The sequence below is a fragment of the Scardinius erythrophthalmus genome, assembly GCF_964197995.2.
Source record: "Scardinius erythrophthalmus genome assembly, chromosome: 22".
NCBI lineage: Eukaryota > Metazoa > Chordata > Actinopteri > Cypriniformes > Leuciscidae > Scardinius > Scardinius erythrophthalmus.
Window position 1 is genome coordinate 29,413,729 of NC_138242.1, and position 15,347 is coordinate 29,429,075.

The 15,347-nt window shown below is 35.5% G+C and overlaps 1 protein-coding gene across 1 annotated transcript in view; it reads left to right on the plus strand.

The window, feature by feature from the left end:
• The window catches only part of rhbdl1 (rhomboid, veinlet-like 1), a 19,776-nt gene extending 8,136 nt beyond the window's left edge, over window positions 1-11,640 (plus strand). Inside the window, exons 2-8 of the mRNA XM_081352556.1 lie at window positions 779-937; window positions 3,588-3,812; window positions 5,203-5,351; window positions 6,112-6,224; window positions 8,852-8,952; window positions 9,852-9,912; window positions 10,787-11,640. Of these exons, the coding sequence (XP_081208682.1) occupies window positions 779-937; window positions 3,588-3,812; window positions 5,203-5,351; window positions 6,112-6,224; window positions 8,852-8,952; window positions 9,852-9,912; window positions 10,787-11,058 (1,080 nt within the window). The 3' untranslated portion in view covers window positions 11,059-11,640. The remainder of the gene's footprint in view (window positions 1-778; window positions 938-3,587; window positions 3,813-5,202; window positions 5,352-6,111; window positions 6,225-8,851; window positions 8,953-9,851; window positions 9,913-10,786) is intronic.
• The last annotated feature ends 3,707 nt before the right edge of the window (window positions 11,641-15,347 follow it).

Sequence of the window (15,347 nt, forward strand, 5' to 3'; positions counted from 1 at the left end):
CCTTTCTTCCTTCCTTCCTTCCTTCCTTCATAATTTTCCTCCATTGCTTTCCTTTTATTTCCTAGTCTCCTTCCTTTCTCTCCCTACTGTTTTCCCTTTCTTCCTCCCCTTCCTTTTCCTCTTTTACCACATCTGTCTTCTGAAATTTAAATATAGCATACAGAAGTAATTCAGAGTAAACTCAGACAGCATAAATAGCCGTGTTTGTGTTCTCCTGGGTTGTCTTTCCTGCTTGGATCTGTTAGGGAAAAGCTTCAGGCTGATAGTTACACACGCACACACACACACACTCACACGGTAATGGTCACAGAATCTTCGACTGTGTGTGTTTGTGTGTGTAGCTGACAGATGTATTGTGCAGAATGACTTCGTTTGAGTCACAACCGCAGTTGCTCGAACTTACCGTGTGTGTATCCATGTTAAAGAGGTCATATCATGGAAAACAGGATTTTCTCTTTTTCTTGCTCAAACAGTTTGATGCACTGTAAAGACATCTGCTGTTATTCTGTTGCAGAGCGTTCTGTATGTTTATCCATCTCAGATTCATCCATGTACTGCAAAAAGATGTCATTGCTCACCCACTGGGAGTCATTCCAGTTATGCCTTAGCGTAATGTTGAATCATACTGTTACATTCTGATCACATGGTTTTTGTATAACAAATATACAAGCAAATGCAAAGCACATGGAGCATTTTACGTTTATTTGGTGCATATGGTGTGTATAAACTAATCATGTGCTGCTTCTCTCTTTCTGCTGGTGTTCAGCTGGGTGTTCAGCTGGACCCAGAGCAGACTGGTTTCATAGCAGTGGAAAACTTCACCAGTCTAGCTGAGCACCATGAGTTACAGCTGGACCCCAGTAAACTGGAGATGCTGCTGGCGCTGGTACAGAGCAACGAACACGGACACGTCTGCTACCAGGAGCTCATAGAACTGGTGAGACGCACACATGCAACTTCCAGGATTTTTGGATATGTCTGCTCTGAGAAACACAGTTGTGTTACTGTGTGCATTATAAGCATGCACTGCGGATATGGACTGCACTCATTTGGAGTCATGCAAGAATCACACATAAACTAGATATCCACAAATGTTCTGCTTTGTTTTCTGAGCTACAGTACCATATAAAAGTGTTTTATTTTTTAAATGTTTTTGAAAGGCTGCATTTAGTTAATCAGTAATACTACATTAAAAACAGTATAATTGTGAAATATTATTATGATTTAAAATAACTGTTTTCTATTGAATATGTTTTATACTAATTTATTCCTGAGATCAAAGCTGAATTTTCAGCATCATTACTCCAGTCTTCAGTGATCCTTCAGAAACCATTCTAATATGATTAAGAAACTTTTTTTTATATTATTATCAATGTTGAAAACAGTTGTGCTGCTTCAGAATTTAGTGGAAATAGTGATAAATTTTTTCAGGATTCCTTGATGAATAGAAAGTTCAATGACCAGCATTTATTTAAAATTGAAATCTTTTGTAACATTATAAATGTCTTTACTCTTGCTTTTGAATTTATTCATCAATTTAATGCATCCTTGTGGAAAAAATTACCATTATTTTTTTTTTTAATCTTACTGACCCCAAAACTTTGAACGGTAATATATATATATATACAGTTTTATTTTATTTATTTTACTCTGAGACTAAAGTTTGATCAGTGTTGTGTATTGGATTTGGAAGTCATTTAACTAGTGATCGAATTAGCACTTTAGTATCGATTTAGCTAGTTTAGTGCTAGTTTAGAAACACATTTGCAGTGTGTTTGTGTTTATGTGAGCTCATGCAACCATATGGATTCTCTGATGCACAAATATCGAGTGTGATATTTGATTGTCATGTTATTTCTATGAGACCTAGAGCAGATGAATGCCGTTTGCGTGTGTGTGTGTTCATGAATGAAAAGCTCTTCTCACAGTCAGTAATAGACTGCAGGTCTCAGCTCTGTAATTGCTGAACCTCCACGTGCTTCCTTTACAAACCCAACCGTGTTCCTCTCAGGACCTTGTTCACTCCCTCACTCTTGATACGAGGGGGCGTAAGTGTTTTCACTCTGGCACAGACAGCTGAATCAATTTTGCCGCAGGCTCTTTTAATACACACATTCACACACACACACACACACACACACATGACTGCGGTGCTCTGTGTTGACAGTTTTGGTGATCTAGCTAGACTCATTCAGAAATATGATATGAAGATGCATGGCACTTTTCTGTTGCTGGAATTCAAGACATACGTTGATTTAAAACCATGTTCTACAGGAAGAGAGACTGAGACTGAGCCGGAGAGAAAGCAATGAATTTAAAAGGATTTGGGTGAAGTGTAAATCTGGGGCATGAGGGAGATGAAGGAAAGAGGGAAAAGAAAGAAGAGAGTGTGAGAAATCCTGCATACATGGAGTAATCTGTAAGAAAGTCACAGTATTAAACTGGTCATGTCTCTGATTGTGTGTGTGTGTGTGTGTGTGTGTGTGTGTGTGTGTGTGTGTGTGTGTGTGTGTGTGTGTGTGTGTGTGTGTGTGTGTGTGTGTGTGTTGTGAGGTCTTTTAAAGTGTCTATATATATTATATATCCCAAGGAAATACACTGTAGAATTTTATAATTAGAAAATTCATATATTAAAATGCTCAATTTAATTGATTAACTGCAAGCTATCATACTTTATATGGTGAAAAATTATATATTTTAAACGAAAGTACATTATATATATATATATATATATATATATATAAACTATTGGTCAAATAATGTTTTAGATATTACAAATTGCAAATACATTTTTTAACAATTAAATATTAAAATGTGGCTATTGTGAGGTCTGTTTAAGAGTGTATATACACAATCACACATAAATACACTATAATTTTTTTTTGGAAAATTCCGATTAAAATTCTAAATTTAATTGATTAACCCAACCGTAAGTCATCATATCATACATGGTGGGAAAGTATTTATTTTAAAAGACAGTACAAGAAATAATCAAATAGATATAAAAAAAATTATAATAATTAATTAATAATTATATGTTAAAATATAAAAAAATCTAATTAATAACAAATATTGTATACAATTACATTATTTAATGCATGTTTTTTATTTATACCTTTTAATACCTTATATTTAGTGTAGAGTGCATTGCCAGAAGTCCTTGAAAGATTCATCAAGTTTGTTTACATTTTAATAAAAAAAAAGATGCTTTGTTGTAAGTTATGCCTATTAGGGTATTGTATACACTTTGTTATTTAGTTAATGTTTATAGCATTTTTTTTAAGTGCCATGTGTTGCCCTGATGGAGGCTTGTGTTAGTTGGTATAACACTGTACATCTATGTGTCATTTTTGCCCACGGTTGCTGGAAAGGACACTTTGATAAGTTGTCTACTGTTGATGCATTTGAGGTTATCAGTATATTTAAAAGTTTTTTTTAAGTTTATGTTTTTATGTAAACATTCTCATTTAATGATTTAATGAAGTGTGTCAGATACAGTACAGTTGCCCTGAAATGTTGTAACACATGTACATATGTTAAGCAAGCCATTCTGCATAAATTACAGCTCTTCGCTCTGTCTCTCTCAGCTGAACAGCAAGCGCTCCAGTAGTTTTCGCAGAGCCATTGCAAATGGGCGTCGCACACTGCAGCGAGAGATCCTATTGGATGAGACGGGGCTGGGCGTGTACAAGCGCTTTGTGCGCTATGTGGCCTACGAGATTCTGCCATGTGAGACGGACCGCCGATGGTACTTCCATCAGAACAGAATCTGCCCCCCTCCTGTGTTCATGGCCATCATTACCATAGTACAGGTACACTCACTGAACTCTTGAGCTGCTTTAAGGCTCTTTCTACTTCAGGTTGCATTATAGGTTCATCAGATCAGCTCATTTGTTTCTTCGTTCTTTAATGCACCCGTCTGTAGGTTTTCTAAAGAACTAGAGGGGACGTAGTTACGTGTTACTACATGTACATATAGTAATAACAGTAAATTATGCATATATTATGCTCTAAACCAAACCCTAACCTTAACTCTATAGTAAGTACATGTAGTAAAGTAATATTACTCAGGACTTATTTGTGTAAATACAATGTAACTACGTCACCTTATAATAAAGTGTAACCAAACTTTCTTAGCAAAAGTTAAAAAGGTTGGGTATCACTTTATTTTAGTGTCCTTGTTACATGTTACTTGTACTTACAATAGTAATAACAGTAAATTATGCATAATTACAGCAACTAACCCAAACCCTAATCCTACCCTTACTCTATATTAAGTACATGCACTTAATTAATATTACTCAATACTTAAATATATAATTACACTGTAACAATGACACCGTAAAATAAAGTGTAACCAAAGGTTGTAATTGGAACCTTATTTTTTTAAACTAAACTAATTTCTAAATTATCAACATGATCAAAACTTTTCTGAAAAGCCTGTTACACAATCATGTTTTCTGTCATCTGATTGATAGTTCATACTTTTTTAAGCAAATAAAAGGCATAATTTTTCAAACATCCCCTTCAGGTTTTATAGTTATAGTCTTTTTTACTGTGAAATCTTTACTGATTTTAAAAGTAAACATAATATCTTTAATATCTTTGTATTATTTCAAGATGAACACTTACTGGCCTGAAGCAACTTAAGTTTACTTGATTATCCATACATCTTTCTTTTTTTTTATCATAATAAATGATAAGATGTATCAAATATGATCTATCAGCCTTTTTACGAATGTTTATTTGTTAATCTCTCAATCATAATCATATTGCATTGTATTATATGTTGTAACACACACACACATTACAGAGCTTTGATCATAAAACTAAGCATGTAAATATAATCTCATATGCATTTTATACAAGTAGTCTGATTCAATCATTGATTTACATTACAAGCGATCAGAATTTCATCTTACTTTTTGGCAATACAAAGAACAACTGCACTAAACTGCATATTTTTTGCACAGTTTTTGCTTCTAAATAAAACTCCTCGAGTGTGATCTCCATATTCTCCTATATCATACTTTAAGAGCCATAAAAGCCCTGATGTACTGTATCAAATATGATTCTCAACATCATAGAGCACATGCAAACATTTTAAAGGTTTATTTGAGTATTTTAGTCTAAATGCTCAATAAATGTCATTATTCACAGGGTCAAGACTGTTGAACTCGTGTGTGTGTTTGTGTGTTCCAGATCATAGTGTTCATGTGTTACGGTGTGATGCTCAATAAATGGGTGTTGCAAACGTACCAGCCGGATTTCATGAAGAGTCCGCTGGTGTATCACCCCGGGCACCGCGCGCAGATCTGGAGGTTCTTCAGCTACATGTTCATGCATGTTGGGTAAGTAGACGAATGAAGATCTCCGTTTATAGATGAGTATCAGCTGTATTATGCAACTGGAAACTGTTCCTTGGATAAACTGTTTATCCATGTTTAGAATCTGTTTATTTGAGTTTTACAAGCTTTACATTTCATGAAATACTTCATGTTTCTGGTCTTATTGTGCACTTTATTTTAAAGAAAACAGTGTCTTTGTCATCTTTTATCAAAATGTTCCACCTCTGAAATGATTTTACTTATCAACTGATGTCATGAAAACCATTTTTCAACCCATCTCCTCCAATCATGTCATATTGAGATACTTTTTTACCATGCAATGAATTCCTAATGGATTAAATCAGGCCCACATTATTTACTAAGAATATCTTCTTTTTTTTTAACTGAGAAATACAAAAGTAAAATGGGCTGTGTGTTTACTTTAAATGCACCACATGCAGTTTGCGTTAATGCAAGAAACATATTGTAGAGCATAACATATGTTTATCTATCCTTGAATTATCCTGAGCTTGTAAAGCAAAGAAATTGCATCACAAATCTCTCTTTCTAATGAAGAAACATTAAACTGTTGAAGTAGATGTGAAGTGCTTCCTCTGATTGCTCAGCAGGATCAATCCTGTCAGGTATTCCAGGGGAACTTAGAAAGGTTAAGTTCTTAAAAGATGAGAGACAAAAGTTGACATTGTTCTGAGGCTGTTCCTCAGTCTGTGTTTAGCCGTCCCGAACAGCTGATGTCTCTTGTTCCGGATGTGTGTCTGTGCAGGTTAGAGCAGTTGGGCTTCAACGCTCTTCTCCAGCTGATGATTGGAGTTCCTCTGGAGATGGTTCATGGGATCCTGAGGATCAGTCTGCTGTATATGGCAGGAGTCGTCGCTGGTGAGTTAGTGTGTGTGTGTGTGTGTGTGTGTGTGTGTGTGTGTGTGTGTCCGCATAATTCTTGCTGTCCTTGCACTGTGACAAGTTCACCAGGAGAATGTGCTCATATTTATGATGGACATGTCACCAGTGGGCAATGACCTAATCAATAATCTGTGAATTATTTACACACACACACACACACACACACACACACACACACACACACACACACACACACACACACACACACACACACACGTCCTACAGAGTTTTAATCCAACCCTAATTAAACACACCCAAACCAATTAATTAAAGGTCTTCAGGGCAAGTGTGTATGATTAGGCTTACATATACACACACACACACTTAAAAAAGTTCTATTAAATTAAAATATATTTTTATTAACTTTATTTTTTTATATACAATAAATTAAAATAAAGCAATAATATATATAGTATTGACCATGTAAATTCTATAAATGAATGTTTATTACGTTTTTTTTTTCTTTCTTTTTTCTGATTCAATTAAAATACATTTGTAATGAAATTATTTATTTATTATGAAATAAATTTTAATTGATTGTAAATCATTTTTTTTTCTCTTTTAATTTATTTTTTTTAAAAAAGAGATATACAGGTGAAACTCGAAAAATTAGAATATAGTGCAAAAGTTCATTTATTTCAGTAATTCAACTTAAAAGGTGAAACTAATATATTATATAGACTCATTACATGCAAAGTGAAATATTTCAAGCCTTTGTTTGTTATAATTTTGATGATTATGGCTTACAGCTTATGAAAATGTTCAAAATTTCTGTGATTTTGAATCTGGGGTTTTCATAAGCTGTAATTTCACCTGTAGGAGATATAAAAGTCATATAAAGTGCTGTTTAATTTGGTTCCTGGAGAACCGTGTTCTGCGGAGTTCAGAGCCTAATCAAACAGTTGTGTGTAATTAAGTAATCCTGAAGACCTTGATTAGCTGGTTCAGGTCTGTTTAATTAGAGTCGGAGCAAATCCCTGAAGGACGTGACCCTCCAGTCCAGGAACAGACTCGAATAGCCGTGATATAGAATAATACAGCTCAACTATAGCAAATGAGATGAACACTAATATGATGAAATTAAATACATACTCGTGTTATATCATATTTACTCAATCATTACAAATGCCAAATCATCACTACCTACAACACACACGTGTTGTTTTGACACACTGTACGAGCAAGTGTCCATGTTGAGGACGCAGAAAGTCAGATGGAAATTAAAGGAAGGAGAAAATAGAGTATGCAAGAACAGATAAGAGAAAATGAGGAGTGTGTGAGAAAGAGATGAAAAGACAAGGGAAATGTGAGGATTTGAGCGAGAGGGATGTGCGAAAAGAAAGAGTTTCAAGAAAACGAAACGGAAAAAAGAGAAGGATGATGAAGATGGTGGTAGAGGTATAGTGCTGAGCGCAGCAGAGCTCAGTGTGTAGACGATCTGACACACACACACACACACACACACACACAGGAATTGCCAATATTCAATTATCGCACCCGTTTTGCATGCATGTTCGCTTTCCAATGAGGTTTTAGTTTACAGCGCAGAGTTAGCTTTATTGGGTGTGTTTTATGCCGCTGTGGTTTTGAGTGTTCTGTATTAAATTAGGTGGACTCTTTTCACTTGGGCTAGTAAGAAACCACCTAGAACACCCTAGCAACCACCCACAACACCTTAGCAACCACATCGCAATGTACTAAAAGCAACACCCTAGCATCATGGCGGTAGGTTTGAACATGTCAAAATGTAGTTCCTGTAGTGCTTCAGTGTTTAGTCTGCAGCAGAGCAGCTCTATCCTATAATTACATGACAACTATTAATTACCTTTTAATACATTCATTAAATGGGTCAACAACAGTGATGCCAGGAATGCAGAAATACAGGTCAGTAGGGTTTTTTATATATTTAAAATGTATTATATATATTAAATGTATTAAATTAAATTATTTTATTTTATTACATTTTATTTTACAAATTTTGGCATGTCATTTTAATGTATTAAGTTTGATGTGTATATAAATATATGTAATTTAAAAAGATTTTTAGTACATTTATTAAATTAAATACATTTATTAAATTAAATAAAAAGTAAATGTATTAAATTAAATTATTTTATCACATTTTACAATATTAAAAAAATATTAAATTGATTTTTTTTTAATGAATACAATCCTTATTAAATTCTAATTTTTTTTTTTTTTATTATTTTAAAGACAGTAAGACACTCTCTATTAAACTTCAAATATAATCCAGAAAAATAGGTGTGTGTCACTAGTGTGCAGGAGGGACCCCCTCATGTCATTATGAGCCAATTATATAAATTAAATTTGCCTATCAGGAGAAATTTTACTTGATAAAAGCCGCATGAAAGCAACAAACAGACTTTGTAATGTCGCACATTTACATTTACACAGAATCACAATCACAGGAAACAATGTATCACATATTAGAATTTCAAATGTATCAATTCACATGATGTCATAACTCTGCATGAATTCACTGTTGGTGGTCTTGGTGGAGGGATTTGCAAGACAGAATATAATGCATACTCCCACTGTTTGTCATTAGTGAAGACTAAACCTGTGCCGGTGTGTTTCCTCAGGTTCACTGACGGTGTCCATCACAGACATGCGAGCTCCAGTGGTCGGCGGGTCCGGCGGGGTCTATGCTCTCTGCTCGGCACATCTCGCCAACGTTGTCATGGTAACCCAAACTAACTGCTGCCATGGTGACTTGTGTCAGAATGAATGAAAAGGAGGAATCGGGCAGAGGAATAGAGAAACGCAGAGGGATAAATCTCTCCGGATGCTTTATATTGCGGCTTCCCTAAAGATCAAAGAGTCTGTAATCACTCGCACATACAAACAGGCCTGCGAGAGTCCTAAAGTCTCTTCAGCGTCTGTGTGTGCTGACGGATGGCTCTGAACGGCCTCTTATGGGAATATAAGTGCCTTTTCATTTGTGTGTGGGGAATTTAAGGACGATTTAGAAGCTTTACAGCTCAAATAACACGTTTTTGTGCATGAGACTTATTACAAGCACAAATTCAGCATGAAATCAAAATGGACTTTTACATGTTTCTGGTCTTATTGAAAACAATTCATCAGTGCATGTGTAGCCAAATAGCTGTTTAATCATTTTGATGTACAGATTTATCATTGAACATTGTTTTAATAGAAAATATTATGAAAGTAAAAATGGATTGCATTGGCAATCAGTGTTATTTTAGTATTATTGTTATACCATTATAGTATTATTTGATTTTATATTTTCAGTTTTTAGATTACAGTAGTTCAATTGTGTGCTTTTGCCATTAAAAAAAAAAGAAATTCTATTTAGCTTTATTTTATTTCAGTTTTAGTGCTTCTACTTAAATGCAATTTATTTCATTTAGTTTTACAATTTTTGTTTGCATTTTTTGTTTTAATATTTGTAATTCATTTTATTTCAGCTTTATTTCAATTACCGAAATAATTTTTTATATTTTTAGTGATGGCAATTTACAGTAGCTTCACATTTTTGCTTTAAAAAAAGAAGTGGCATACAGTACGACTTTAAGGTTTTTCGTAACGCCTTTTAACACGGATGTGTTTGTGTTTCAGAACTGGGCCGGTATGAAGTGTCCATACAAGTTGCTGCGGATGATTCTTGCACTTGTTTGCAGTAAGTAATTTTAGTTCTCTAAATTTGTGCTAAATAAGCAACATCTGAGAGGAACAGACTGCACACAAACACTTGTTTTGTTCTATTTATGAGTTGCCTTTCAGTTTTAAAGCTTGTTTTGGAATGGACTCTTTATTGCATACTGCACACTACACAGCATTCATCAAAGAATATACTATTACTGCCTACAATTTGGAAGACTAACATAATGCATGCTGTGAAGTAAATACTAAATTCTGCATACTATTTAAAAAATAGGCTATGGCTGAATTCACAATAGCATACTAGCGAATTAGTATGTACTATTGTTTTTTCCTGAAATGACCTATATTCACAATGGAAAACTAGCATGTTAAATATTATGCAGTATACACTAAATACTGCATACTATTTAAAAAAATTCACAATAGCATACTAGCAAGTTACTGTGTACTGTTGTTTTTTATTTTCTATATTCAGAATGGAAGACTGTATTGCATACTATGCAGTATACACTAAATACTGCAAACTATTTTAAAAAATAGAAATATGCAATGCAATGCATTGACAATCGTTTCGAATAGTGGTATGCTACATTGTTTTCACATGACCTCTACATATATTTTTAATAAATAATTATTGAGCAGCAAATCAGCACATTAGAATGATTTCTGAAGGATCATGTGACACTGAAGACTGGAGTAATGATGCTGAAAATTCAGGAATAAATTACATTTTAAAATATATCCAAATAGAAAAAAGTTATTTTAAATTGTAATAATATTTCACAATATTTTATTCTGTATTTTTGATCAAATAAATGCATCCTTAGTGAGCATAAGAGACTTCTCTACTATTCCAAACATTTGGCAATCTCTCCCTCTTTCTTTAACAGTGAGTTCTGAGGTGGGCCGTGCCGTGTGGTTGCGCTTCTCTCCGCCGCTGCCCTCTTCCGGTCCGCAGCCCAGCTTCATGGCTCATCTGTCTGGCGCAGTGGTGGGCATCAGCATGGGGCTGCTGATCTTGCGGAGCTATGAGGAATCTCTGCATAAACAGTGCTCCTGGTGGGTGCTCATCTTCTCCTTCATCACCTTCCTCCTCTTCGCCATCTTCTGGAACATTTTCGCTTACGAGCTGCTCGGGGTTCAGATCCCGCCCCCTCCCTGATGACACGCCCCCTCCCTGATGACACACCCCCTGGCGGGTGCAGAAAGCCACGCCCCCTGTCCGATACAGGCCCGACCTCGATCTACTCCACTCGACCAGCAGCGGAGGAAAGGGTGTAAAAACATGGAAGGTGTGAAATGAAAAACGCAAACTCACATTCCATACAGAAGCAGCGAACATAAACAGCGTGGTATTTTAATGAACACTCCAAGGCAGCTCAAGGGTCCGGTGAGCTTATTTGAACACACACACACACACATACACACACGTACATCAGATTTGTTTTGCTCTCTGAGTGCGAGCTCAGCCCGAGGCTCGTTCATGATGCCTTTCTGTATTGTTTTGATTTGACAGCCTCATCTAAGCCTGTTATGCATTACAGATAACATCCATAGTAGATGAAACGCCGTTACTTGAATCCAGGAATCTCGCTGACTAAAAACAAAGCCTTACGCTTGAAGACACGGTAAAGTCCTCACTGAGGTAGGGGGTTGATGTTGATGTTTGTTGTAGGATAATTACGGATAGTATTCTTTTTCAACAAGCTAAAACTTGTTTCAAGGGTAAAAAGTGATGTTTCTGAAGAAGTTTCTTGTCTTACTCATTTGCACACACACTTGTAGACGCTACAAGAGGACAGAAACATTATCTCTGTTCCAAATCATAGTGGGCTGTCGATGTAGGCAGCATGTGCACATTATGTTGCCTTCTAAGATTACTTCTTTTTGCTAAATGTGAACGTAGCATTCTATGTCAGAGAAAGTAATCCCAGAATTCCTTGCAACAAGCACCAAAATGTGTGTGATATATATATATATATATATATATATATATATGCACACACTACCGTAATATTTTCTGCTCTTCTGTCTCTTCAGCTCACCAGTGCTGCATTTATTTGATCAAAAACACAGTAAAAACAGTGAAATATCATTACAATTTAAAATACCGATTTTCTACGTGAATATATTGTAAAATATAATTTATTCCAGTGATCAAAGCTGAATTTTCAGCATCATTACTCCAGTCTTCGGAGTCACAAATCATTCTAATATGATGATTTGCTGCTCAAGAAGAAACATTTCTGATTATTATCAGTGTTGTATACAGTTTTGCTGCTTCATATTTTGAAAAAGAGCAGCATTTATTTGAAATAGAAATCTTTGAAATATTATAAATTATAAATTTCATGCATCCTTGCTGAAGAGGTCTAAATTTCTTATTACTGTCCTCACACTTTTGAACTACTTAAAAATGAACTATTCTGCCTAATAATATTTGTATTTTTATGCTTATTAATTGTTTTATTAGCATGGCAGCTGCCTATGTTGGCAGTGAACAACAAGGGAGCTCACTAGGTTTTGGAACAGAGTACACACCTGACCTTTTATCTTGACTCTTGAAAATATTTCCAGTGATCACATAAACAAAAGCCAGTGAGTGAGCTAGAAGTTTACAAGACAATATGTCTGTGCCACACAGTAATGAATACTTCAGTTATTGCTGTGCAGATTGCAGTTGTTATGGGAACTGCCATAACACGATTAAAGATGCTTTCAACATAGAAACGGATGTCGCGACCACCGGTACCATATTCTCTTTTCAGTGAAAGAATAATGATGCTTTAGACTGGATATTTAGTTTTAAAATGGAAAAATACAACCCACAATCCTCATGTTTTCATGACAAGACTGCAAAAGATGAGAGAAGATAGACATTTATGAGTCATTTATGACCCTTAACCCTAAGACAAAGCAAATAATGACACAATTCAGTAGTGCCAAGTTATCATTCGCTAAGCTGCTAAAAGATACTTAAGGGGAATTGATTAAATAGCTATAGGAAAGATTGCTGTGTTCTGATTTCTTTTCATTTTCGAAAAGCTCGACCGTGTGTCTATTTAATGTTGTGGATTTTTATGCCATAGTCCTATATTTATATTTATTCCGAGTGGCTGTCGTTGTCGGATCGTGGCGTGTGTAAAGATGGTCTTCAAACCTCTAGATGAAATGCATTTACATAGTCACCCACAGAAACAGAAAGTGCTGGAAGATGCAAAGCAAAGAAAATGAACAATACGAAATGTTTAATTAATACATTCTTACTGGCTTTGCTGTGCTCAAAGATCACGGTTATGTAACATAGTCCATGAACACTTGAGGGAACAAGTGAGTCATTTGAATATTTAGTCAGCATGAAACGGCACTCGCATTTTCTTGCCATACTGGGAGATATTTGCAAGTGAAAAGGATTTAATAAATTAAAGTGTCAAGTTTGGTTTCAAGTTGACTTGAAATGTTCTGATCCAGCATGCAAGAGTCGCACCATAGTGAAATGTATAGAGTTCCTGTAATATCCACCTGGCTGGCACTTTTAGACAGGTGAAAAATGAAATGCTGATGAATATTTATTAGACGCGCATATAAACAGTGAGAAGGAGAGAGAGAGAAATGTAATGAAAAAGCTAAGAGGTGTATTGGGATGTGTGATAGAAGAAAATAAGGCGAGAGATAGCAGATAAAATGATGGAAAATGGAGAGAAAACAGCGAATGATGGATGTATTATTTTTGACCACTCATCAAATGGATTCTGGAAGTGTGTGTGTGTGTGTGTGTGTGTGTGTGTGTGTGTGTGTGTGTGTGTGTGTTAAACATGCTTTAATGGGCTGTATGACCATTGTTGGTTTTCAGACTGTTACAAGCACACAGTCGTCTGTGTGTGTCTTAGGTGAGTGTGGGAAACACTGTCCATGGTCTAAAACAGTTGGGATGTGTTCAGAGTGGAATACTAGCATACTGAATGCATACTTTGCAGTTTATACAGTATCCTGCATACTAATTTTAAAGAATATTATGTGGAACTATGCATTTTACACTTTTTTTGTTTCGTACAGGGCCTAAAATGTAAAAATTGCCGTTGGCCGGTAGCATTTTTATGATTTCTAACAATGTGAGAATACTGTGAGAACATGAACGTGAACAACGCTCGGGACAGCGCTTCATCGTCACGAAGGTTTAAGCCTTGCCAATTTAAATATTCAAGTGCAAAAAGACGTGAAAGGGAACTCAATTCATCACTCAGAAAGCCGTGAATACTGAATTGAGCTCTCTTTAACTTCTTGCACTTGAACGGACAAATCCACACAAATTATGTCAAAATACCCGGCTGGTATCCCTGTATACACAGTCGGTTATGTCTTAAGTGAATCAGTATATCAGTATATTGGACCCGTGCATCCGCTCTTAAAGAGACAGCAGCCTAATATTCCTGCGACTGTCTGTGTTTTTAATGTTAATCAAACAACAAAAGACAAAGAACAATCACTCAATGCTCTATACTAAATAACTTTTGTAACTTTAATAAGGAATAATTATGTTTCATGGCTGGTAAAATATATTTATGGCCAGGGCATTTTCTCAAGTCTCAAGCCATTGGCAGGTGTGGCTGAGGTTAGTTTTAGGCACTGATTTCATACAGACGGAGCCCATAAAAGGACAAAAACACATGAGATGGGAGAAAAAAAATTATATTTCAAGGTTTTTGCATTCTCTCACATACCATTTGAGTTTTTGCGAGCGAACACAAAGTTACTGGGGAGAATGCAAAACTTTTAATTTCAGCTTTATTCATTCCAAAAAAAAAAATGAATAGCTTTAGTTAATACTGTTTCAGAATGTAAAGTCAAGCGCATTGCATCATGGGATAGTTTTACATTTATACTGTTGTATATTGCACATTTTTGGCAAATGTTTCAGATAAGTCGTCCACGAATGCCATTCACACTGAGGATTTGCATCCTGCATATAGTATGGGTAGTATAGTAGTATGCCACTCCGAACATACTATTGGTGAAGAAGTGTGCTTGAAACTGGGAACAAACCTATTTACCAAGGGCCTCCCCTTATTCCCGCCCACATTACTTCCCAGCCAATAGCTGCTCTCGCAGATCATGGTGTCCGGAGTTTAATTTCTCCATGATGTAGGTGTAGTTTTGCTTTGAGATCATCGCTGCGTCTGTGTTGCCGCCACAACTCTAGTCCTACTGAGAATCGTAGTCCATGTACAGACTTCAAAATGGTGCCAAAATACGAGAGATGACGACTCTTGCAGTGAAATATTCTGTTTACATAAAAAGAAGTTAAAACTAAAAATATAACATAAGGCTAATAGTTTTCTCTCGATCAGATGAAGATCAAAAATAAAAAAAAATATGTAAATACTGATAGTTTCTATTAAATTCTTTATCATTTCATGATGTATTGTACTTATGAAATATTGGGACCTGAGG